The sequence below is a fragment of the Pithys albifrons genome, chromosome 6 (genome assembly GCF_047495875.1).
Source record: "Pithys albifrons albifrons isolate INPA30051 chromosome 6, PitAlb_v1, whole genome shotgun sequence".
Taxonomy (NCBI): Eukaryota; Metazoa; Chordata; class Aves; order Passeriformes; family Thamnophilidae; genus Pithys; species Pithys albifrons.
In genome coordinates, this window is record NC_092463.1 from 10,615,282 (window position 1) to 10,638,622 (window position 23,341).

The following is a 23,341-nucleotide window of genomic DNA, read 5'->3' on the forward strand; positions in this document are numbered from 1 at the left end:
CATTGCCTTTCAGATAAGGCAGCTGAATATCTAAGCTGCAGGTTGATCACTTTGTGGAATTAATTTTTTAATGAAGTAATGGTGATCCCAAAGTAAGAAATTAAGGCCTTTGATGGATAGCTTTTAAAGTCAGGTTTCTGCTAGTACTTCCACAATAGAATTAAAAGCAGCATAACTTTTAGTTTCAAAATAATGATTTGATTCCAGCACTTTTGTATTGAATGTGTAACAGCTTGGTCCTGCTTTATCGTTTTCGTTCAAAACTTTCAGCTCTCAAATTGCAGTCTCGTTTTGTTGACCAGAACTCCATGTAGCTTAATTTGCTGCTAAGCAGCTAGATTTTTAATTTCAGTCACTGAAGCTGATGAACAGATATGTCTGTGGCCAAAATTTCCAAAGCTTATGACATGCTTATTGCGTAAGGTGTTCAGATGCCAAAGCAGAACAGGCCTGTCTGGACATATGGTGAAATAGTAAGAATGAATTCAGAAATATATATACATACAAGACTGTGAGTTAAAACAAATGTTCATTTGTGTTTTAGTGCTTGCACCTTTTGATTATGTTCATGTCTTAATCTTTCATAAATGATACCTATAGTTCTCACTTTAGATACTATTAATGCAGTGCAGTTTTCAGCTCTCAGCACAGTGCTATATGAAAGATCTCCACTGTAATCCATTTCTTTCCCAGTATTTCCTGCAGTTACACCCATGTGCAAAAGTAACATTCCTGAAGCATGTCTGCAGGGACACAGAGAGAATTACTTTCCCTTTGATTATACAAACTGGCTCCCAGTGTCTTTGCCTTCCTTTAAGCCACTACACACCACAGCCAATTGTCACAGCAGTGAATCACAGAATCATCAAGGTTGGAAGAGACCTTCAAAATCATCAAGTCCAGAAAGTCCAGTCCATGTCAGTGCACACTGACATCCCAAGGGACACACCTCTCAGGCTCAGACCTCTACCTGGCACATTATAATCATAAACTTGGAGTAAAATTGGTGTCTGTGAGATGTTTTGGGAGTTTCTTTGCCACCACTCCTCCCCGCCATGGCAAAGAGCAGAGTAAGCTGCAAACAGCTGCAATATTTTCCATTCCCTCCTAGTGCAGAGCCTCCTGCACTGTGCGGGCAGCACGTGGGGGATTGGAGCAGCAAATGACAGTGAGGGGAATGGGAGTGAAGGGAGGGCAGTGGAGGGAACGGGAGTGAAGGGAGGGCAGTGGAGGGAATGGGAGTGAAGGGAGGGCAGTGGAGGCAATGGGACTGAGGGGATGGCAGTGGAGGGAATGGGAGTGAGGGGGATGGCAGTGGGGAGGAATGACTGTGGCAGAAGAGTGAGGTGATGGGGTCAGGACTTTTCCGTGGGCTTGCCATGGCTGCAGCGACCTAACCCAACACGCCAGGCGACTCCTCGCAGCCTCTCAATTTAAACCACGAACATAATTCTGTGCTCCCTTCAACCACAATCCAGGTACACCTGTCCCTCTCCTGACCAGCTTCCACAAGAGCCTGGCATTCCCGTCCTGCAGCCTGCCTGCTTGACACGGGGGCAGGGGAAGCTCCCGAAGAGGAAGAGGAGGCGGCGGGCACAGCCCTCTCTCCCCCCGGGTTGGTGAATCGCTCCTGCCCGCGCTCCGGGGGGTGATGGCGGTGCCAGGGCCCCCCCGGCCCTGCCGTGCCCCAGCAGCGCATCAGCCTGTCCCAACGCACCCGGGAACCCCACGGCAGCTCCTAGCCCGATGGACTTAATGCTGTATTTGCTGTGGGGGGCTGAGGAGCACGGACGGGGCAGGGAAGGGGTCGGAGGCGGGATTATCCTGCGGGAGAGCAGAGTTATCCCGTGACGGCCCCGAGCGGCGGCTCCGCGCGGGCGGGACCGCCCTCGCCCCAGCGCCCCGATCCGATCCCCCCGGCGGGCACCGGCTGTCCCCGTCCCCGAGCCGTTACCTCCCCAGGCCCGGCCCGGCCCGGCCCGGCTCTCCTCACACGCGGAGCCCGCCCAGCGCCTCCTTCCGCCCCGGTCGCAGCCTGCTGACGCTCCCGCTGCCTCCGCCCCCGCCAGCCCTGCCCTGCCTGGAGCCGCCGAGTCGCCGCCTGTACCCGCCGCGGCCAGACACAGTTATCGCCGCCTGGTCCGTCAGCTTCATCGCTCACCTGTCCCCCTCAGCCCGCCATGCCCACAGCCCCATCGAGCCGCCCCGTCCCCCGTCACCATCACTGAGGCGCCCGGCTCCTTCAGCCCCCACCATCCACAGCCCCATCGAGCCGCCCGTGCCCCTCAGCCTGCCATTGTCCATAGTCCCCCTCAAGCTGCCAATGTCTATAGTGTCACTGAAGTACCTGTCCCCCCCTCAGGCCACCGTGTCCATGGTCCCAGCGAGATGCCTTTATGTTCTCATGTCTCCGTCTGCCCGATGTCCCGCTGCCCTCCCCAGCCCATCCTCCCAGCGCTCCTTGCTGGGTCCCTGAGGAGGGGGGACAGTCACCGATCGCCCTGAGTAGCCCCCCAGGCACCCCTCGACGAGCCAGCCAAGGTGCTCCTGCCTCGGGCATCTGCCTTCCCTCTGTGTGAAACCTGAGGGCTCCCAGTGGGTCCCTGTGAAGAGCCATGACGGGGCCTGATGGCCCCAGTGGGCACTCGCGTTCATCACCCATCAAATGTGTGAGGAATCTCGAGGACCACGAGGAGGACTGAAGTTCCTTCCCCAGGGAATAGCTCTGCCTTTGCCATGGGCAGACCTGAGCCTTGCCTCCAGTGCCTGGGGAAGCCAACTTCCAGAAAGTTCTGCCTGCCCTCCCCCAGGGCAGCCCACTCGGGCAAAGGCAGCTCAAGGCCAAGCCAGCTACTCACAGGGGTTTCATAAGGCTGCAGCAGAAACCACAATGTGGGCTCAGAAGCAGCAGAATCGTTATCTAACCCCCTAACAGCATGGTTCTAACTCCTACTTGTGTCTCATGTTTAGGATTGAAGTGATGTGGAGAGACCTGTGTGCCCCGGTGGTACGGGGGATGTAGTCAAGAGGAGCAAAGGAGGAGAGTAATCACCTCGTCTTCTGCTCAAAACAAGCCCAGGCCACCGGGCATGGGAGGGGTATGGGCATAGCAGAGAGCATGTGAATCACCCTGGACATGCAGGTAGTGTTCCCAGCTAAATCAGATAACGCTCTGTACTGTGCTGCATTCACCAGTAACATGTAGTACACCATAATGGAGGAAAAGTCATCCTTTCACAATCATGAATAACAGTAACGGAGATCTGTTTAGATGATGAGCTGTGATTTTTTTAATTAATGTGGTTCCATCAAATAAAAGGGATTTTTTTTCCCATTACGTTCAGTGAGAACATATTTTTTTGTTATGGTGTTGACATGCCCATAGCATAATTGCATTAGTCTTTGTTAGTTATGAAACTCTCCTCCATCTAATCTAAACATAATGTATGCAGTTTCAGAGGTTTCTTAAACTGCAAACTCCTACTCAGCTGTTTTTCTGACTGGCAATCATGGCTCTGCTGTGCCTTTATATTTGCACCCACTTTGTTTAATTTTCTGACATTTTTAGAGTCATTGGTTATATTTGTCATTGTTTATGTTCTCATGTCCTTTCTTTCCCATGATGAGCTGATGTTCAGATCATTGTGGGCCTGACTGTATGCACCATTGAGACACTTAGCAACTCCTAGTTTCCACTGGCCCTCAGCACCCTGGAAACTATCAGCGATTTTCAACAGACTGCCTAAGCAGTGAGAAAAATACACCAAGGATAATAACTAGGCAGATATATTTTAAGTGATAAATAAAAATGGGAAGAGAGGTTTCATTTGACAAGCAGATGCAGCTATAACCAGTTTCTTTAATCTACTGGTACATGAATGTTATGTTTCATTTTCAAGTGTTGTTTAGTTGCCAATTAGAAATTGGAAACAATTCTGTTTTTTATAACAAACCACTTTCTCTTGCTGTTTCCTAATTTGGAATACTCTTCTACATTTTCAAGTAGATGTTTATCCTCTGCATATTCAACTTCATCTTACATTTATGCAAGTCATTTCAGAAGACACATTCACTAGCTAGCACCCATCTCCTCTTGCAGTTGTACACTGCATAACATTTATAATTAAGCCTCTTAGGATGTTAGCTGAGTCGCCCATGATTAACTTCCCTTAATTCTTCATTGTTAAAGCTCAGTGCAGAGATCTCTGGAGTAACCACCCCACCTTTCCATCCTGAGCTGCAGAATGCAGCATGCCTAAGTCGGTATTCGCTAAGATACCATCCCAGCATGGAAAGTGAGTATTGCCGCATTTATTACAGTCTAACAGGCCATACAGGCTTACTCAAAGCAAGTGTTTCCCAGCAGATGAGGTAGATAAAGCAGGTGATCAGAGGGTGTTGACACACAACACAGCATCTGTAATTAAGTCACCAGGGAAGCTGGCATGGGGTGCTGTGACAAAGGCAGGATCCGATTTACACACAGCTTTCAGCAAATCTTAAAATGCTGTCTGAGTAAACCCCAGCCACTTCTGACGTTAAGCACGCAAGAAATTTGTCAAGTAGTGGTGAGGGGAAAGGGGTAGACAGTGGACTGTGTATTGAACATATAAATTGAACATATTTTAGTGGTTTTGCACCTGTGACTGTCTTTCCATGTCTGCTTCTCAGACCAAAGTACTGTGAAGAAGAGGTGTCTGCGTTGGAGATGCTGGAATGTGAAATGTATGGCACACTGAGACCTGCTTATAAGGACTGGTCTTCCCTGTTCTGCAAGACTGGGAGGGAAAGAGCATATCCCATGAACAGAAATAGATCCTTGGATTTTGGATCTTGAGGTGACCTTGACTCCACAAATCTACTGAACAATTACGCTTCAGAACAGTTGATTGCTTCTTTGTTTTGTGGCAATAGATTATGGAACCAGATTAAAGGAGCCTTCAGAACATAGCCTGATACAATTTTTTTCTTTTTGTGAGGAACACCACCACAAAAATATGGTGTAATTTAAGAAAATAGTTTTAGTTTTATTTCTCTTTCAAATAACATATAAAAATACGTGTTTTACATTAAAAAAATCCACATTCTGAATTAAGTTTGCACCTAAGATAATCCAGCAATACTGTATTTATGTTTTAATTTTTTGAGGACTCTGGGTTAGAGTTTTACACTTACATTCATTTAATACTTGTTTAGCCATGGCATTACTTGCAATTTGCACTATTCTGAAGTGTGAGCATTGTGTGCAACTAGTAATATGTAGGGGAAGATTTTGTGAGGTTAAAAGGGCAGAGGAGTCCTAGAGAGAGGATTTGTTCTTTGATCCGGAAGATAAAGAGACCGGACTTGTACAGATGCCGAGCCCTTGGCTTCTCCTGGAGATCTGTGTATTCAGCATCTCAGTCTACCAGACCTGGAATAACTCGGAAATCTGGATGGCAGCCAAACGCAGTACATTTTTATTTCGACCAGTCTAGGCTGTTTATTTTGCAATGGTTTCTTCTATATGTTTCTTCTTACTGTTTTTAAATCCTAAGCAGTTCTGTGAAGTGTACTTGCTTCTTGTTAGGGTGAGGGTACTGGTTGTGGTGCTGAAAGGATTGTGGTAGGGAAAGAGTTTTAGGTGGTGTCTCCTGACATTCACAACTCACGTCAGGGAGAGCAACTGTGGGACTCAGATCCACATTCACATTGATATAAGTACACTGTTTGGACAGAAGGATATACATGGGTTCTGCTGTGAGAAACACACATCACAGAAAGATAAAGATACTATTATGTAAAGGTGAAAGTCAAATCAAGACAGCCATTCACCTTGTTAATATATTTATTTCTGCAAACAACAGGATTCTCAGGTGCATCTTAACTTTGGGACAAACGTGCTCACAGACACCACTGGAAGTCACTAGTTTTGCAAATTTCAGGTGAGCTTTAGATGGGTCAGATCCCAGAGTTCCTGTGCCGGTCTTTAGCAGGAAATCACCCACTCTCCAATAAAAGCTTAAAACTTTTTTTTTTTTTTTGGCACATGACAAGCCGAGGATTCGCTGTGCTTTACACAACCACCCTACTTCCTTTCAAATTAAACTGTTAAACGAGCCCACGGCTTCGCAGGTGCTGGAGGCGAGGTGCAGGTCCTGCCTCTGCAGCGCTGGGCTGTGGGGGTGGCAGCGAGACCCGCGCCCGTCTCGGGGCCGCTGTGGGGCCGGAGGCGTTACCGGCGGGTACCGGCGGGTACCGGCAGTCCTGGCGTTACGTAACCCTCGCCTTTGGGATGGCGCGTTCTCACAGCGCGCCTGCATCCCCCACCAAGGTGTGAAGAACCAATGATCGTGCCAACAGGCCATGCTGCTGCACGATGCACAGGAGCACGGAACTCTGCCCCCAAGTTGGCGTCCCGCGGAGGCGCCGCGGCCGCCCCATTGCTGCGGGAGCGCTGCGGGACCGCCCCTGGCGCGCCCCGACCCGCGCGCGGCCGCCCCGACGCCGGGCAAGATGGCGGCACGCGCGGGACCAGCCCGTGCCGAACGGCGGCCCCACCCGCTGCCGCGCGGCCCAATGGAATGAATGGGCTATAAATAACGGCCAATGGGGCGGCAGTTGGCGCTGTATATAAAAGGCGCGCAACGGCAGCGCTGAGCTCCACTCCAGCTTGGGCAGCGCGGGGCGCGGAGGAGCGCGGACATCCTTGATACAGCTGCGGAGCCCTCGGTAAGTACCGAGGCAGCCGAGCTGTTCTGCAGCCTTCAAACAAGGGATTTTAATTTTGTGTGTGTGTGTATTTTTTGCCTTTTTCTTTTTTTTTCCTTTTTGCATTTTTTTTTGCTTTTTTTTTTTTGCCTTTTTTTTTTTACATTTTTTTTTTGTTTTACCCGCTACCATGTGGGGTGGAGCCGGTCCAGCTGAGGAGGGAGCGAGGGGCGGCGCGGGGCAGGGGCGCAGCCGGGGCGCGGGGCAGGTGCTCAGTGGACTGGCCCCGCTTTAAAACCAGATTAACCTGGTATTTAGCAGGGTAGTTACATATGCTCGCCCCGTCCAGGTCCCCCGAGGGAGCCGTCTGTTGTGTAAGGGCTGTCGGGCGCTGCCCGCCCCTCCGGTGCCCGACCGGGAGCAGCCCGTGCTCGGCGGGCGCTGTCGCCACTCGGGTCCCCTCGCTCGCCCGGCCGCGGTAGGAGGAGGCGCAGCGGAGCCACCCCGCCCCGCTCACCTGCATCCCGGCCCGGGGTCCCGCCGCGGCCGAGCCCCGCTCGCCGCCCGGCCGCTGCCCCCGCACCGGAGCCCCCGGCGGGGCTTGCCCGCCGCGGCCGCTCCAGGCGACCTTGGATGAGCCCCCGCACTCGGGCGGCGCTGCGGAAGAGCCCCTGTCCTGCGGCCGGGATGATGAGGATGGACTGGTGGAGGTGAAGAACTTCTGTTCTTGCCTCCTTCCTGGCGCTTGTGGAAAGTGGTGTAGCAGCAAAGGTGTGAAAGGCGCGGGTGGAACACGAGCCAAGGTGACCTTGCCTGGGTGCCTGGCGTTCCCCCGAGCGGTTCGGAGGCTGCCAAGCCCCCAGTGATAGGCTTGCCCTCTTTCTCCCCTAGTGACTGCGGTAGGGTCAGCCATGCCCTTCTCAAACAGCCACAACCTCCTGAAGATGAAGCACGGTCCTGATGAGGAGTACCCTGACCTGAAAGCTCACAACAATCACATGGCTAAGGTGCTGACCCCGGACCTGTACAAGAAATTGAGGGATAAGCAGACCTCCAGTGGATTTACCCTGGATGATTGCATCCAGACTGGGGTTGACAACCCAGGTAATGGGACCGTTAGGTCTGCAAAATGATCTGTTCTCCCTCCTGACTGGAAGTGCTTCTTGACAACGGCACCCGAAGCTCTTGAGCTGCTGAAGGGCGAATCTTCTAAAGCATTGAGAGACATCTCTAAAGGCATGGCCTTTTTAAGAGGATGTGCTCCTTCAAGCCATATTCATGCTGTGATTTGACATATCAATTCCCAGACAGTTCAATTATGTAACTACTCTGCTAAATACTATAAATCTGAAGGGGAGGAAAATAACTCCCTCAAACCAAACACATTCTAATTATAACAAAACTGAGGAGGGAGTGGGGGGTAAAATGTTGATTTACCCGGCAGTCCTGGTCTGTTCCTGTTCCAAACTGGTTATGTGATGTTCTCTAGCACTTCTATGAAAAAGGGGGAGCAGATGTGTTTACATGTTAACATTACAGTATTTATTTTTACTCTAGCAATATCAAAATGGCCCAACTAAATAATCAGAGACTGCCTCCTGATGAGGAGTACCCGGACCTGAGCACCCACAACAACCACATGGCCAAAGTTCTAACCCTGGATTTATACACGAAACTGAGAGACAGAGTCACGCCCAGTGGCTTCACCCTGGATGATGTCATTCAGACTGGGGTTGATAATCCTGGTAAAATGCGTTGAGACTATTCCGTGTGAACCAGCTGAAGTAACTGGTGCTTTTGAATATGGTGACTTTAAACTAATGTTGTGGAGGTGGTATTTATGAGCAGACTACAGAAATATAGCTCTGTAGCAGAAGGAGCAAAAAGCAAAGCATGCTTGCTTACAGCAAAGCATGATTGTTTAGACATAAAGTTCTATCCAGTGTTCTAAATTAGCTAGTGAAATTAGATGTGCTGTGCAAATTTGTCCTAAACCAAGCTTGACAAATGAGCATGGTTTAATGACAACAGCTATGGGTTTCCATAGCATTGCATTTGACTAACTGGATGAAGTGCAAACTTTAGGGTCTCCCCAAATGTTTTTATGTAAGAATGAATTTCTAAGTGACTAGACTTGCCACTAAAGAACTTGTCTGGTTAGTGCTGCGCTGGAGTCCAGCCAAACATCACCCAAACTTAGTTCTTCTGACTTTATTACCACTCCAGGCCATCCCTTCATAATGACAGTAGGATGTGTGGCTGGTGATGAAGAATCCTATGACGTGTTTAAGGAACTCTTTGATCCAGTTATTGAAGACAGGCATGGTGGCTACAAACCAACTGATCAGCACAAGACTGACCTGAATGCTGATAACCTGCAGGTATAAACTTCTGATCAATTACAGATTATTGGTCTGAGGACTGTACAGTCTTGTTGGCAGCTGCCTAAACTGACTGCTTAGGCTCTATCCCCCTTGCTTTCACTGAGCATAAACTCATGGGCTGTGAGTCGGGTGCAATCAGACTGAAGAGTTTGCTGCTGTAGGATGTCAGGAGCTGGGTAGAACCAGGCAGCTGGCGTGCAGCAAGAGTTTACTTGAGGTGCTGGTGCAGCACAGGTTGTGCCAAACACCTTCACTGTATATTTCCATGAACTGTGGGCTGTGGTAGTCAAGCCAAAGCAAGACTGTCTTAGGAATCATGGTCTGTTGTAAAAATTAAACACTTCCTGTTACTTGATCTTGGATCTTAAATATCAGCTGATGGTGTCACACTATGGAATAGATGTTGTGGCAAGGAGTAAGGATTTCTGCTTGTTCTGTGGATTTCAGATGTTACTGTGAGCTCTGAGTTTCTAATGCCATGGTGATTGACTTGCCATAGGTCATACTGAAAATAAGCTGTGGAGTGCAGTAATGAATATTTTTTATTTGAAAGAGTAAACACCTACCTAAAGGAAGGTTTTATGTTCTGTTGATACCTCTAGATTGCAGGTCTGAAGTGGTAACAGAAGCCCAGACCATAGTCTGAAATGGACATAAAACTGATGGTCTGGTGGTATCCTTGTCTTCTAGGACTCAGTAGCTGTATCCTTGGCCTGAAAACAAGGGGTGTGTTACACAGATACTTGACATAATGCTGAAGAAAATAGTACTGAAGTAAGACACTGGGTTACAGGCCAGGTAGTCAGTACCTCAGGTGTGAGGCGCATGTTTAAATGCGTGGGAGCTACATCTATTTAGGGGAGGTATCTTGGAAAGAGGGTTGTACTCACTGATTTTTTTAATCTTTTAGGGAGGTGATGACCTGGATCCCAATTATGTGCTAAGCTCCCGTGTCAGAACTGGTAGAAGCATCCGTGGATTCTGTCTTCCCCCGCACTGTAGTCGCGGAGAGAGGCGGGCTATTGAGAAGCTCTCTGTTGAAGGTGAGAACTGGGTGCATCAGGGAAATACTTGTGTCCCTTGCGGTTCAAAAATGGAGGCAAGGCAGTTGGCAAAAGCCACCTCCCTGGAGACTGTCTGAACTTAGAGCTTTTCCTGGAAAATACTGATTATATTAGAGCTGCCTCAGCACTGCAGCTTGTAGCTGAGAGCAAGAGCACATGTCAGAGCTGGACTGCTTTAAGTTAACCTTTGCTGATCTCAAAAGCTTCTGTCTGTGTGTGGGGAAAGAGGATGGTTCATCAGGGCTCAAACCTGAAATGTAACAGGTATGTGGCAACTATAGGCCTTGAGTCATGGGTGTGCAGTATTTTGTGGCTGCTTTTCATTGACTTTCATTAATGTTCAGCTTGCTTAGAGGTGTAGTCTTGCTCCAAATCTGCAGCTGAGTAGAGCAAGTCCTAGTTTTCAAGTGAAACTCTTCAGCTAGAAGATTTTTCTGTTGCCTGCCAGTGGCTTTAAGTGAAAGAATAATACACTCAAGGTGCAGTTCTGGAGACTGAGGATGTAGTTGTTCAAAAACCTCTCAAGGGCAGGGTAATAGTCCTTGACTAAAATAATACTGTTTGTCAAATTCATGACCTTGGTTCTCCTTGGAAGAAAGCAGTCCACTTGTACAGTTCAGCAGCAGTAACGATTCTATACTGCATATAAGGGATCAAAAGCTATTGGTGTAAGCCTGGAAGGTGCAGACAAATCATCTGATACTGCCTCAAGTTCTGCAGTGCCACAAAGGCGTTGCTACTGCAGATGAAAGCAAGGGAGGAACCAAACCCAGCAGATCAGACATTGTCATTCTATGTGTGTGGTTTTAAAGTGCTGAGAATGTCTAGCACCTTTGGTCCCATCTTGAAAGTGCTTCTTTCTTTCAGCACTGAGTAGCCTGGATGGTGATCTCAAGGGAAAGTACTATGCTCTGAGGAACATGACTGATGCAGAGCAGCAGCAGCTGATTGATGACCATTTCTTGTTTGACAAGCCAGTTTCTCCTCTTCTGTTGGCATCTGGGATGGCACGAGACTGGCCTGATGCCAGAGGGATCTGGTGAGTATGTCTGGAAGAAAGGAGTCATATGATAGCCCTGCAAAAAAAAAATCTTTTGGTTCTGATGGTAATTTGTACTGTTGGGCTAAACATCAGCCTCTCAACTTGTATTACGACATCTGAGAAACTTTAGGGATGTCTTCTGGAGAAGTTGCAGCTTAACCAGCAGAATTCAGACAAATGTTGTGCTGGTAGGAACAAGCCAGCTTGGCTGGCCTGGAACCAGAGCCTGCCTGTCCAGCACAGGTTAGTGAGCACCAGAGAAAAAGTGAATCAGCTTATGAAAATGGATTACGTCTAATGGAGTAGATACACCACGATGTTCATTTCTTGTTCCAGAAGTTGAGAGTAACTTGTAGAAACCATAGCAGTGTCTTAGCTCAGAGTTGATCCTGAATGCACAGTTAATCCCTTGGAGTCTTATCACTTCTGCTTGCAGAAACTGAGTGGTGCTGAACTTTAGTATAATTTTACCTGTACTAGTGATGAGATTTACCTCCTGTCCCCAGAGACTTGGGGACAAGAGTTGACTGATGCAGAGGTGTGGAATGGAAGGACTCTCCTTGTTAGATGTAGGTCACCTACATAAAGCTCTGCATCTCAGGAGCTTCTGCAGCATGATTAACTTGGCTAGGTTTTTATCAACAGGATAAAACCAGTCTTATTACTGCAGCTGTTTCAGTACAACCCAGAGGAAGCATGCTTTGTCTCTGTAGGTCACCTTTAAGATTGCATCATCTACCTGCAGATTGCCAGCACCAGATAGTGCTGTCATCTGAGCATGACTAATCTACAGGCTTGAAGTGTAATATCTTAATGTTTGTTGTCTGCATAAATAACTTTCCTTGGGTACTAGCTAATTTTTGATCTAATCAAGTTCAGAAATTACCAGCATGATAAATATTGGTGAGAGTACTTGTCAGCTGCAAGCTGGGACAGGAGGGGCCCATCGTTCAGAGGTTTTTATAGAATCACTGAAGAGTCCTGATGTAAAAGTAGTAGTGAAAATAAGATACAAAGTGTAGTTTAACAGAATCTAACAAAATTCTAACAAAGCTTTGTTGTTATATGTGGTCAATGGGGTGTTGTTGTGGTCACTACTGTACAGGGCTGCCTCAAAGTCTGTACCTGATCACCCTTCTGCAAACTGCTGAGCAGATGAAATAGCTTAAGTTTGTAAAATGGGGCCCACGTGAGCTAAGGGCATGAGAGGATTTTAGGTACTGTAAGCATAACTAATGATCTGGTATTAGTTTAACCTGTTTAGATAAAGGCCAATTCAAACTATCTCTTGAAAAGAGCAGGATAACAACTACCAGCTTAATTCAGGTCCTGCATGGATAAAAGAAGATCCATTTCTTTGATGAAGCAACTAAGTGAGCCCCTTGAAATAAAAGCTGCAATGATGAGCAATTTGGTGCTGTCTTCAAAATGTGAGGTGGGAAAGATAACAAGTTGCTTATTTTGTCTCCTAGGCACAATGATAACAAGACCTTCCTTGTTTGGATCAATGAGGAGGATCACCTTAGAGTTATTTCCATGCAGAAAGGTGGCAACATGAAGGAAGTATTTAGCCGCTTCTGTACTGGGCTGACAAAGGTAAATCAATAGTGCCTGAGCTGGTACATGGCTCTCTGATTAGAGCTGAAATGTAGACTTTTTCGGGCTCCTTCTGGAGTCCTGTATGTTTGTGTTTCATAGCCTGGATCTCTTGGAAACATCCTGATGAGGTCCAGAGCTGTGAGGGTTCCAAAACACCTATACTGGCCAACAGCCTTGTGGCTATGAAATCTAGAAACATAGCTGTGATGTGGTGGCATCCTTATCCAAATGTCTAAATTGTATTCTAAAGAAATTTTATGTAGTTCTCAACAGCATTGAAGACACCTTGAGTGGGAGGAGAAATTATTTGAATGAGGATGGAGCTGGACTGAAGTTTCTAGGCTGGAGGCTATTCTCTGCTTCTAGTTTCAATATGAACTTGAGTTTTACCAGCCTCTTTCCTGATTCTAAGAGACACGTTAGCTTGACATGTACTAAATCAAACTTTCCAACAGACAGTGACATAAGTGTAGCTTTTAAAGTTAATGTTGCTCTTAGTGGTGAGACAGGCTAAGGCCTTAAAAGCCACTTGTTGGTGGCCCTTTCTCCAAATGGAGGGGGCTTATGTGACTGAAATAGCTGTTCTGAGTGTTGTGGCTGTTGCTAGGTGACTGAAGCTGTAAAGGAGCACTAATGGATGTCCTACATCCTTCAGGCAGAGAACAATCTCTAAACATCCATTCTTTCTATTTATAGATAGAAAATCTCTTCAAGGCCAAAAGCTATGAGTTCATGTGGAATCCACACTTGGGCTACATCCTGACTTGCCCATCCAACCTTGGAACCGGTCTCCGTGCTGGTGTGCACATCAAACTACCAAACCTTGGCAAACATGAGAAGTTTGGAGAAGTCCTCAAGAGACTTAGGCTGCAGAAACGAGGCACAGGTGAGAGTTGATACACTGACAGCTGAAGTCAGTCTGCACTATGACACCATCTAGAGCCTGGCTACACCCAGAGCCAGGCCTTTGTTCACACTGTCAGTACCTGTCAGACCATTCAAAAAGTACTCTAGTAAAGCACATGGAGAGAACAAAGTGTTAAAACTGTGTACTGGGGAGTTTGGGGTTGCCAGTGCTCTGCTTACACTGTGCTGTGTCTGGCTATCTGGTTGTGTCCCATGTGTCATTCTGAGCGCCAGATAAGGTTGACCTGCTGCTGACAGCTGTTGCCTTTGTGAGCAGGGATGGGAAGGAATCCTGGTTTAACCTCTGGCTGGGAAGGTAGCTGCAGGGGGTTATTTCTGACCATGGGTTAGATTGCACATGGATCAGAAGAATAAAGAGCTGGCTTGGTGGCAAGCTCTGTGGTTCATGTTGGCAGTAACATGTGGCACCTTGAGAGAATCATCTTGCTGTGTCCCCACCTCCAGGTAGTGAGGGGGGGGAAAAAAGGCAGACTCACCTGCTCTAGCTGTGGTCAGTGTTCTAACAAACTCTCTTGCTGCAGGTGGTGTGGATACAGCTGCTGTTGGAGGAGTGTTTGATGTCTCCAATGCTGATCGTCTTGGCTTCTCTGAGGTGGAGCTGGTGCAGATGGTGGTGGATGGTGTGAAGCTGCTCATTGAAATGGAAAAACGCCTTGAAAAAGGCCAGTCCATTGATGACCTCATGCCAGATCAGAAATAAAGCACTTTATTCTCATGCTTCCTAACTTATTGGATGAATAATAAAATGTCACTCCAATTCAAACCCTTGGGGTCAGAGCCCACTTAGTTACACTGTAGAGAAGTCTTCCATCCATCTGTGTTAGAGTTTATTTTTTTGATGGTTGAGATGTTTGCTCAAAATGAAATAAACTATTGTTTGGCCTGAGATGTCTTAGATATGTTAACTGAATGTCTTTGAGATTTAAGTGACTTGGTTTTGATAGTTATGCCAGATGGGCTGGTTTGATGTGCAAGCACATCTTCCTGGCTGTGCTGCTGCAGACCACCTGAGTTGGAATGTTAAAGCAAAAGTTGAACCTTGATTGTAGTTGCTGTAAATTTGAGAACTAGTGTTAAACATGTCACTGCAAACATGCCCTACCTCCAAGGCTTTGACTTGTGCATCTGCTTATGCCAACTGTATACTGTCATTATCCTGAGCACAGTAAGCCAGGCTGACTCCAGTGAGGGAGGGGAGGGAGACAGGGCTGGGTGCAGAGGGCTGCTCTTCTCAGGTGGCTCCTCCTGGGCCTCCAGAGCATTGCTTTAAGGTCAGACTTCAGCCATAGTATTACTGACCTGAGCCAGTTTGTGGGGAGATTATCTTCAGTTTTAGTGGGTGTAAACAACCTATTATTCTTTTGAGACTGAGTGAGGTGAAATCTAGATTAATGAAACACATGCTTGTCTCAAGAGATTTCAATTCAGCCAGGCAAGAAATGTGGACTGGAAGCTGCCAGTTACAGGAAAATACAATGAACTTGCTTCAGCTGACTCTTGGCCTGTGCACCAGTTGTCCAATGAACCTAAAAATGAGCAGTATAGTCCATTAAAACATTGGGTTTTGTTTTTTTTTATCCCCTAAACTGGGTCTGGCTTGCAAGCTCAGGCTGTTCTCTGTGTGGGAGCTTGGAGTGTTGCATCAAGTAGGTCTGTTTCCCAGACTGGCTGTGCATGTGTGCTTGCTTGTGGGAGCATCACATTGTTAACCTACAAGAGCAACGTTTTCCAAAAGTATTGGTAACTATGAGCATCACACCCTTAGAAACAGCAGCCTTTGTAGCTCATGCAGATGCACCTGCTCAACAGCTCTACCCACAGCTAAAACCCAGCTTTTGATAGAGGGAGCGTGATGAAAGGTTGATGCAAAGCTCCATGGCATGTGGCTTTATATAGGTTTGCATAGATAACTGAAGCTTTCTTTTGTAAAGGCTGTGATATTTCTGAGGCTGTGATTGCAGGCTGTCACTTCGCTGAAGAGATGACTCCAGCTAGGGTGAACCTAATTTAATTGTGGTGAGAAAAGGCTGAGTGAACATCTCTGATTAGATTTTTTTTCTTTTAATGCAGCTTTCTATGTGTTTCAGATTTAACTGGGTGGGGGAGAAGAGATCATATGTAAGAGTTTTGTTCTGTGCTGGGTATGTTCCTATTTTTGAGTTAATCAGCACAGAGATTTTTCTGTACGAAGCTTGTGAGAGGAAGGAAGAGAAAATGGTGCAAGAGACAACCGGTTGGTTCTGTATATTCTTTAGAACCCCCATGCTGTGCTTCATGTCACTGTTCACAGATGCTTGGCAAATAGCTGGTTTTGCTTCTTGTAATCAGAGAGTGTTCATTTAGTGGTGCCTCTCCTCAACAAGGCATCATTACTGCGCTCACAGCAATTACCTAATGGAAGGAGATGCCTGAAAACTTGTCTATTTTTTTCTAGCTATATCAGCTGGACTAATAAAAACATTTCTCTCTCTATGCATCTTGTTTCTCCTATGTTCTTAGCCCTTGGAAGCTGCTCCATCTGTCTCCTTTTAGCCCTTGAGTCCTCCCAGTCTGAGGCAGCACTTGTAGCAGGCTAAAAAATTGTGGTCCAAGCAACAAGCCAGTCTTTAGTTCTTGAATCCTACTAGAAAATACTTCCTTTAAATTGGTTTTCTTTCCCACCCACCACCTTTGCTGTGTTCCCTCCTGTTGCTGCTGTGAGGAACAACACGACCCTACTTTTGTTTCAGCTTGTACAAAGCAATTGAAAATATTCCAGAGAAAGAATGTGCCATGGCAAAAGGCTGGACACAGCAACCTACCCCAGCTGGCACTCGCTAAAAACCTCTGATCAAGAGAGAAATTAAACCTCCCACCCCCTTGCCTTAAAACCTCTGGTTTGGATCTTGGCATTACTCACGGTCGTGCCCTGGGTGCCCATTGTGGATTGTGTGGAGCAGCCACTTGCTTGTTCCTCAGGCACCGAAAGTGGTGCCAGGTAATCCCGTGGGATGAGGGTTCTTGGTCCCAAATCAGGGAAGGAGGGGGAGGTTACCGGTTGCTGCTGTGCTTTGTACAGTGGAACTGCAGTTACCCTTGGTGATGGAGCCACCTGTGTCCTGTAACTTTTGGGAAGGAGTTGTCTGGCTCATGTTCCTGTCACTCATCACCAGGCCTGGGGCGGCGCATGCGGTTCCTACATTGGCGTGAGCAGTGCTGGGGATGTGTAGGTGTGGGCTGTGGGAGGAGAGGGGCTGGGAGCCCTTTGGGCCATCTCCAGGCTTTCTCGTGGCATTTCAGCCAAGCTTTTCTGATGCACAGGTTGGGGACCAGTGATGGTTGTTGCTGTCACACTGCTCTGAGGCAGCCCCTCATTGCATTGTCCTCTTGGCTACCTTGTCCCACAGGCAGGCAGGTTGTCCCTTGGATGCTGTGAGACATGCACCACTTCTATAACGTTTTCAATGGGAATTTCTGCTTGTCACTGTCTATTGCTTCTGAACGTTTCTACTTCTCTCAGGGAGCAGCTGCCCAGCCCTGGCTGGTATGTGGTGGCAGCACCAGGCAATACCTGTGCCAGCAGCAGTCAGTCCCCTTCCCTCTGAGCAGCACATGGCACAGGCAGCATGCTGCCTGCTGGCACCCCAGGGTCCCTGCTCAAGAAACTGAGCTGCTTGGGAAACCATTTACCTCTCATGTTACAGTTACTGGCAGCAGAGTGCCCATAAACACTCCTTATCCCACTTCCGTGCTATCTACTGGAAGATGATTCATGGGCTCTCACCCGTTTGTGGACTCAGCCACACGAAGGATAGTGGCAAAGCCCAGCACCATGGCACCGACCCTGGGCTCCCTGCCATGGCGTGGGAGGCTCCCAGGCCTCAGGAAAGTGGTCAAGCTCCCCACATGCTCCCTTGTGCTTCTGGCCAAGCAATGGGACAGAACAGCCGCTTCACAAGCAGGTCCAGGTGTGCCAGGGAGGCTTCTGTCTCTTGGGATGAGATGGCAAACCCTGTGCCTCCTCTGACAAAGACAAGGAATGGAACAAGGTGGTTTTACCTGCTGGATGTCTGGTAAGAGTCCTGCCTGGGGCACAGGAGGTTCCTGCTTGAGTCCTGCCCTCTGCAGAGGATCCTTGTTTGGCTCGTCTCGGCTCAGCTCCAACCACAGCCAAGGGCAGGGTAATGCTTTCCTCCAGCTTTCCATTTTGCTCAGCATCCATTTCTAGGTCAAGAGGGAAAAGGAAGGTGCTATTGCCTAATGTCTCTGGCACCCCCTGGGAGGGTTTAGGCTGCAGCCTGTCCTCAAATGAGCATGACCATACTTTTACGCAACATGGAATAGCTTGAGCAGAGTTTGAGTGATTTTTTTTTTCTCTCCACCCACTCGCCCACACACAGAAAATGTGGTAGCATGGTAGTCAGGGCAATCTTCTGAGGATGGAGACAGGTTCCCAGCCTTTTCATCTCCTGTTTGCTTTTCATTTCCCCTGGAAAGCAGCAGGCCAGCAGGCTCCTCTGGCTGCTACGCATTCCTCTGGTTAGTCTGCTTTCCCACTTCTCCTAAAAAACATAGCTACAAAGCTGAAAATAGCCCGGGTGACCATTTTCTCCAGCCCTCCACCAGCAGGACAGGGCACTTCGCCACCATCATGGGGCTTTGTTGGGTTTTATTTGACCCCAGTGAAAGGGGAGCCCAGCCCAGTGATGGTCGACCCTCTATAGTGTGAGATGCTGAGATGAGAGGCTGATCAGAACTGGGCCTCTTGCATTGCTTGACCCTCTTCACCTGTTTTTAACGTTAGGATTTATTTTTTTACACAGAAGTCACACATGTCCCGCACCAGCTCCAGTTCAAGGCACAGAACACTTACACTGGACTCCCAGCCCACCAGCACCTTCCTGGCTGCCCAAGGTGTTGGTACATAAACCACTGTGCTTCCCTCGCCTTTTGAAAGACCATTTTTTGTTCAAACACTGCATAGAGCCAGGCTGAGTGCACCAGGTGAGAAGTCCTACCTTGCCACACCCTCAGTGTGGATCTAGTGATTAAATGGGCAGGGTGGGCTCAGCCGGTGATCAACAGTTAACAGAGAAAATCTGCAGTATGAGACAGGGTAAAAATAAACAGAGAGATGCATCCAAACTCACCAAACATTTCTGTTTTTTTCCTCCAACCGGTGAGTAAGACTGTGAGAAACCATTTGGGTATCTGTCTGTATACATATATATAAATATGTGTTCGTGAATATGTGTGTGTGTGTGTGTATATATCTATATCTCTATATATATATCTATATCTATCTATCTATCTATCTATCTATCTATCTATCTATCTATGTGAATTAAACTTTGAAAGGGCAAAATGCCTCATGCTCAACACCCAGGAAAATGGGTAGAAAAATGTGAACATTGATATTTTTAATGAATATGAAGAGTTCAGCTAAAAATACAGAATGGGCAACCCTGAGCTTTCTATGATGCAATTTCAGAATAAAACCAGAACTGAAGTTTGACAGAAAGACCTCGGCTTCTCCCTGTGTTTAGTGCAGGTGGGTGTGAGGTGTGGCTGCAGTCTGCTTGCTTTTTCCACATCCATTATTGATGACCATAGAGTGAAACTGAGAATAACCTGAGCTGAGGAGACCTTGGAAGTGTCAGCTTAAATTTTTGCAGTGACTTACTGTGGTGGTGTTTAATAATAGTACTTGAGCAAGGGAAAGCTTTCCTGGATTACCTGGGAATGGGCAACACTTGAAAATAAGTGAATTAATTCTTCTAAAACCCCATATTCTTTAGCCTGGTCTAGCAGGGCAGTGAGCACAAACTCCGAGGACAGGTTTGGTGGGGTGTAAATAGTGTCTGTTTGCAGTTCAAATGCTGCTGCACATCTAAACTGCAGCAAACTGGAGGAAAAAACAATGGCAGGTTCAGCTCTAGCACCAGCTGTGCCCATGGGTGCTGATGGAGGCTGGGCACTGGCTTTGGCACCAAGGTGATTTCTCCTGCTTTAGTATCCCAGCTAGCCAGGGACAGACTGGAGGCAGCAGGATGCAAACAAGATGTCTTTGGGGCACAAGTGATGAAGTCATTTCAGGCAGGAAAACTGGTGTTTCACTAAATCCTTTGTGGTTTGCCCATGGAAACTGGCCAGCCTCCCTCCATGCTGTGGTGAAATCCCCTGAATCATCGCTCATTCCTGCTCGGGATGAGGATGTTCCTGGGCTGCTGGGCACAGCACGTCTGCCACTGCTGAGAAACCATCCTGTGCTGGTGGTCTGATCCAGAGGCTGTGCTGGGAGTGAGGGACTGAAGGTGTTCAGAAGGGCAGGAGAGGAGAGGTCTGTGGAACCATGCTGCTCCATGAGTGGGCTGTCTTCAGCAAAGGGCATTGGGATGTCTTGGATCATTGCTGTAACAGCCTCCGAGCTGGGACTTGTCTGGGAAGAGGTGGCTCCAGAAATACTTGTGGGAATATGCATGAGAAGAGGATTGTGATGAATGGGAGCACTCATGGCCCTCTTTGCCATGGGACAATGGTAACTGGCTTTGTTTTAATAAGACTTTGTTTTAAAGGAAAACATCACTGAGTATCTTGAGGATGCTCTTTCCCTCAGACCTGGAATGTGCATTACCACCTTCCCTCCAACTCTGGCATGTCCCCCCTTCCCCTGGCTCAGCCAAGAGGATGTGCTGCTGCCAGCACTCCTTCCCCTCCTGTCTGGTGGGTGGCACAGGGTGCTCTCTGCTCCCACTGAGGGGTGGCTGGTGGGGCCCCAGCAGTGACCCAAACCTTGTACTGGCCTGGAGGGTGGGAAGGGCCATAAGGAAACAACAGCTCAGCTGTTTCCCACTGCTGAGAGCTTTGGGAGAAGCTTGAGGGTTTCTTACAGCTGTCTGGAGATTGAAAGAAAGCTGAGAAGGGAATGCAAGGCCAGGCATGCATGGACATGTGTGCAGGGGCTGCAGTATGTCCAGCTGCACCTGTGCTCAGCTTCTGTGTCCACCAGGTGCTTGGGCAACTCCCATTCTGCCTGTGGCTCTCTGGAGGCTGATCCCCAGCCCACACTAGCTCTCACAACACCCCAGAATGTCCATCCTTCCCACTTCCCTCAATGCTTTATGAAACCCTATCCCAGCAACAGGAGGTTAGTGCTGGGGATGGATGTCCCCACTGTCCCAAAGGGCTGTCCCCTGGCCAGTATCCCTGGCCACTGGTGCCCATACAGGTGGTTTCTCACTGCAAGGCACCTCTTGACTGCATTAAATGGAAGAGAGTCAAGTAGATGATCACTGCTGGGAGGGGAGTTCACCATTCAGCTCTGGGCAGGGCTGTGTGAGAGGTACCTAATGCAGCAGCTGCTGTGAATCACACCTTGTACAGCAGCTGAATTGCCCATGGGCCATTGCACCACTCCGACTTATTCCATGGGGTGCTGTAAAGTGGGGCAGGGCCAAGGGCTCACCTGGGCTCCAGGCAAGCAGAGACTGACCAGCCCAGAGCCACAAGTGGTATGTTCTCTGTGTTCTGTTGGCATGGGAGCTGGTTTCTGACTATGTCAGAGTGGAAGGGTCTCTGTGGCAGCACAGGGCTCTGCCCTGGTTCATGTCCCTCACTTCCTGGCAGTAACCTCAATTTTGGACAAAACCAGGCCCCAGACCCATTGGCAATCATCAGTTTGGCCCCAGGAGCCACCCTTAGAGCATCCAGGCTCTCTCCCACCTGGCAGTCACAGATACTCACCAGCATTTCATGCTGATGGTCTCTTGTGTCCTCACACAGGTGACAGGATTGCATGTTTTGGGATGCAGCCCTGGGCTGCTACCTGCTTTTGGAAAGGTGCAAATATCCCTCTCCTCTCCTAGGGCCAAGCATTCCTCCCTTGAGCCCGCTCCTGCTCCACTGGAATTGCCTTTGAATTGACTCAGGTGGACCTGCTGCTGGGCCATGACACCCCAGACCATGTGGCTGGGAAGACCCTTCCATGTGGTATAAAATGCAACTTTAAAAGCAGACTGAAGTTGTATTTTGTACTTTCTCACAAGGCATAAAGGATTAGCCCTGGAGCAGTACTTATGAGAAATGACACCAAGCAGTGGGTCAGCTGAAGAGGCAGATGGCCAGGGTATCTTTTCCAAATGCTTTTATATAATCACTGTCAAAGCCAGCAATGACATGTCTTTGTGGACAGTCTATATACTCATGAATGAGTACATAGACTTTCCTTTACTTTCCTGAGGTACCTGTACACCCTCTTTCTCTTTTAAGATAATTTCCATTGACATTGGCATGACCACACTGAGATTTTTTCCACACAACTTAGCTCAAGAGTGAAGCCTCCATCAAGAACAACTCCTCTGGAGAGCCATCATCTTGTACAGGAGTTGTTTAAGTGCCCACCTGATATGCCTTTCAGCTCAGTTTATTTACTTCCAGTTAAAGCCAGCCCTGAGCAGGGACAACCAAAACCACAGATTAGATTATCCAGAAAAGATTTGGAATAAACACATCAAAAAGATATAGAGAGACAGTGAAATACATTTATAAATCCAAGAGCTATTTGAGGCTGAATAGGCATGGGAACACTTAATAAAAAGCCTCATAAAACTAGGAAGTGAAGGTAAAACACTTCTAAAAAAATTTAAAATACTAAGAAACATCTTCCAGTGCGTACCATGAAGGGGGTGGCGGGAAACACTGTTGTTTGCCCGTGCTTAGTCCCATGACACTTCCAAACACAAACCTCCACCATTAAACTTTATTAATCCTCCCTTCTGATTTCTGTGTGGGTCATTTAGCATTACTTAATACTGAGCTTGGGGGAAAATCTAATAAACCAACCACTAATCTTTGAACTTGGCGTAATTTTCTCTTTGCTATTTCCCAACATGTTGTGTCTTGTCCTTCCATCCCACTGAGAAATCCCTGGGGTGCTGGCAGAGGGAACTGGACGGCGGCAGCAATCTGACCGCAGCTCACACCGGCACCCAGGACACCGTGGCTGTGGCTGAGGGGTTGCAGTGTCCAAATGAGCTGTTGTGGAAGATATTTTGAGACTTGGAAATGAGCCTCTCAGAAAGGGTAACCTGTACTAAGAGACTATTGCCAAGCCACTCTAGGACTGGGGTCCTTGTAACAAAAGAAAATTAGATATTAATCTATTTATCTTAAGCAATGGCACTTACACCCTGCATGAAGTGTGCAGCTACAGTATGTTTTACAAGCAGATGAAAGCCTGACAGCATTTTCTCTCCTTTCCAAGGTAGAAAAGCCTCTTGCCACACCCCCAGGTGAGGGGATGTGATGCTGACCCAGGTGAAGGAAACCTCCAGGGCTGGGCTTTGGGAGCATCAGCAACAGTGAAATCCCAAAGTCTGACTTGGAAAAGAAAACAAGATCGCTTCCTCAGCTTATGGCAGCCTTGATGCTGACTAGACGTTGTGCTTCTATGATGTTGCATTTATCAAAGCATGATTCAGGCTTTTAACTGGCCCTTGGAGAATATCATTAACCCCATTTCACTGTGGGGAGGAAGCTGCTTTGCTGAGGCTGATGAGAGGGTGGCCAAGGTGGCTCTTAGAGATGATCCTTTGCCGTGCTGCTCACCCTCTTCAGAGGTGAGAGTTAACCTGGTCACTCTTTTTCTTCAGATGAAA

At 47.9% G+C, this 23,341-nt stretch overlaps 2 protein-coding genes across 5 annotated transcripts in view; one reads left to right on the top strand and one right to left on the bottom strand.

Moving 5' to 3' along the window:
- The window catches only part of TRMT61A (tRNA methyltransferase 61A), a 44,654-nt gene extending 42,619 nt beyond the window's left edge, over nucleotides 1–2,035 (bottom strand). For all 3 annotated transcript variants that reach the window (XR_011698153.1, XR_011698154.1, XM_071559383.1), the window contains exon 1: nucleotides 1,955–2,035. The gene's annotated coding sequence lies outside the window, so the exon portion shown is untranslated. The remainder of the gene's footprint in view (nucleotides 1–1,954) is intronic.
- A 4,570-nt stretch (nucleotides 2,036–6,605) lies between these two features.
- CKB (creatine kinase B) lies at nucleotides 6,606–14,594 on the top strand. 2 transcript variants are annotated; one of them, XM_071557440.1, is made up of 8 exons: nucleotides 6,606–6,711; nucleotides 7,582–7,794; nucleotides 8,917–9,071; nucleotides 9,985–10,117; nucleotides 11,006–11,177; nucleotides 12,653–12,776; nucleotides 13,476–13,665; nucleotides 14,228–14,594. In XM_071557440.1, exons 2-8 carry the CDS (start codon nucleotides 7,602–7,604, stop codon nucleotides 14,404–14,406), a joined length of 1,146 nt encoding a protein of 381 aa, XP_071413541.1. In that variant the 5' UTR covers nucleotides 6,606–6,711; nucleotides 7,582–7,601; the 3' UTR covers nucleotides 14,407–14,594. The 2 variants fall into 2 exon arrangements, with proteins under 2 accessions (XP_071413541.1, XP_071413542.1); XM_071557441.1 differs by lacking the exon at nucleotides 7,582–7,794 and adding an exon at nucleotides 8,248–8,435 and having other exon boundaries at nucleotides 6,621–6,711.
- The last annotated feature ends 8,747 nt before the right edge of the window (nucleotides 14,595–23,341 follow it).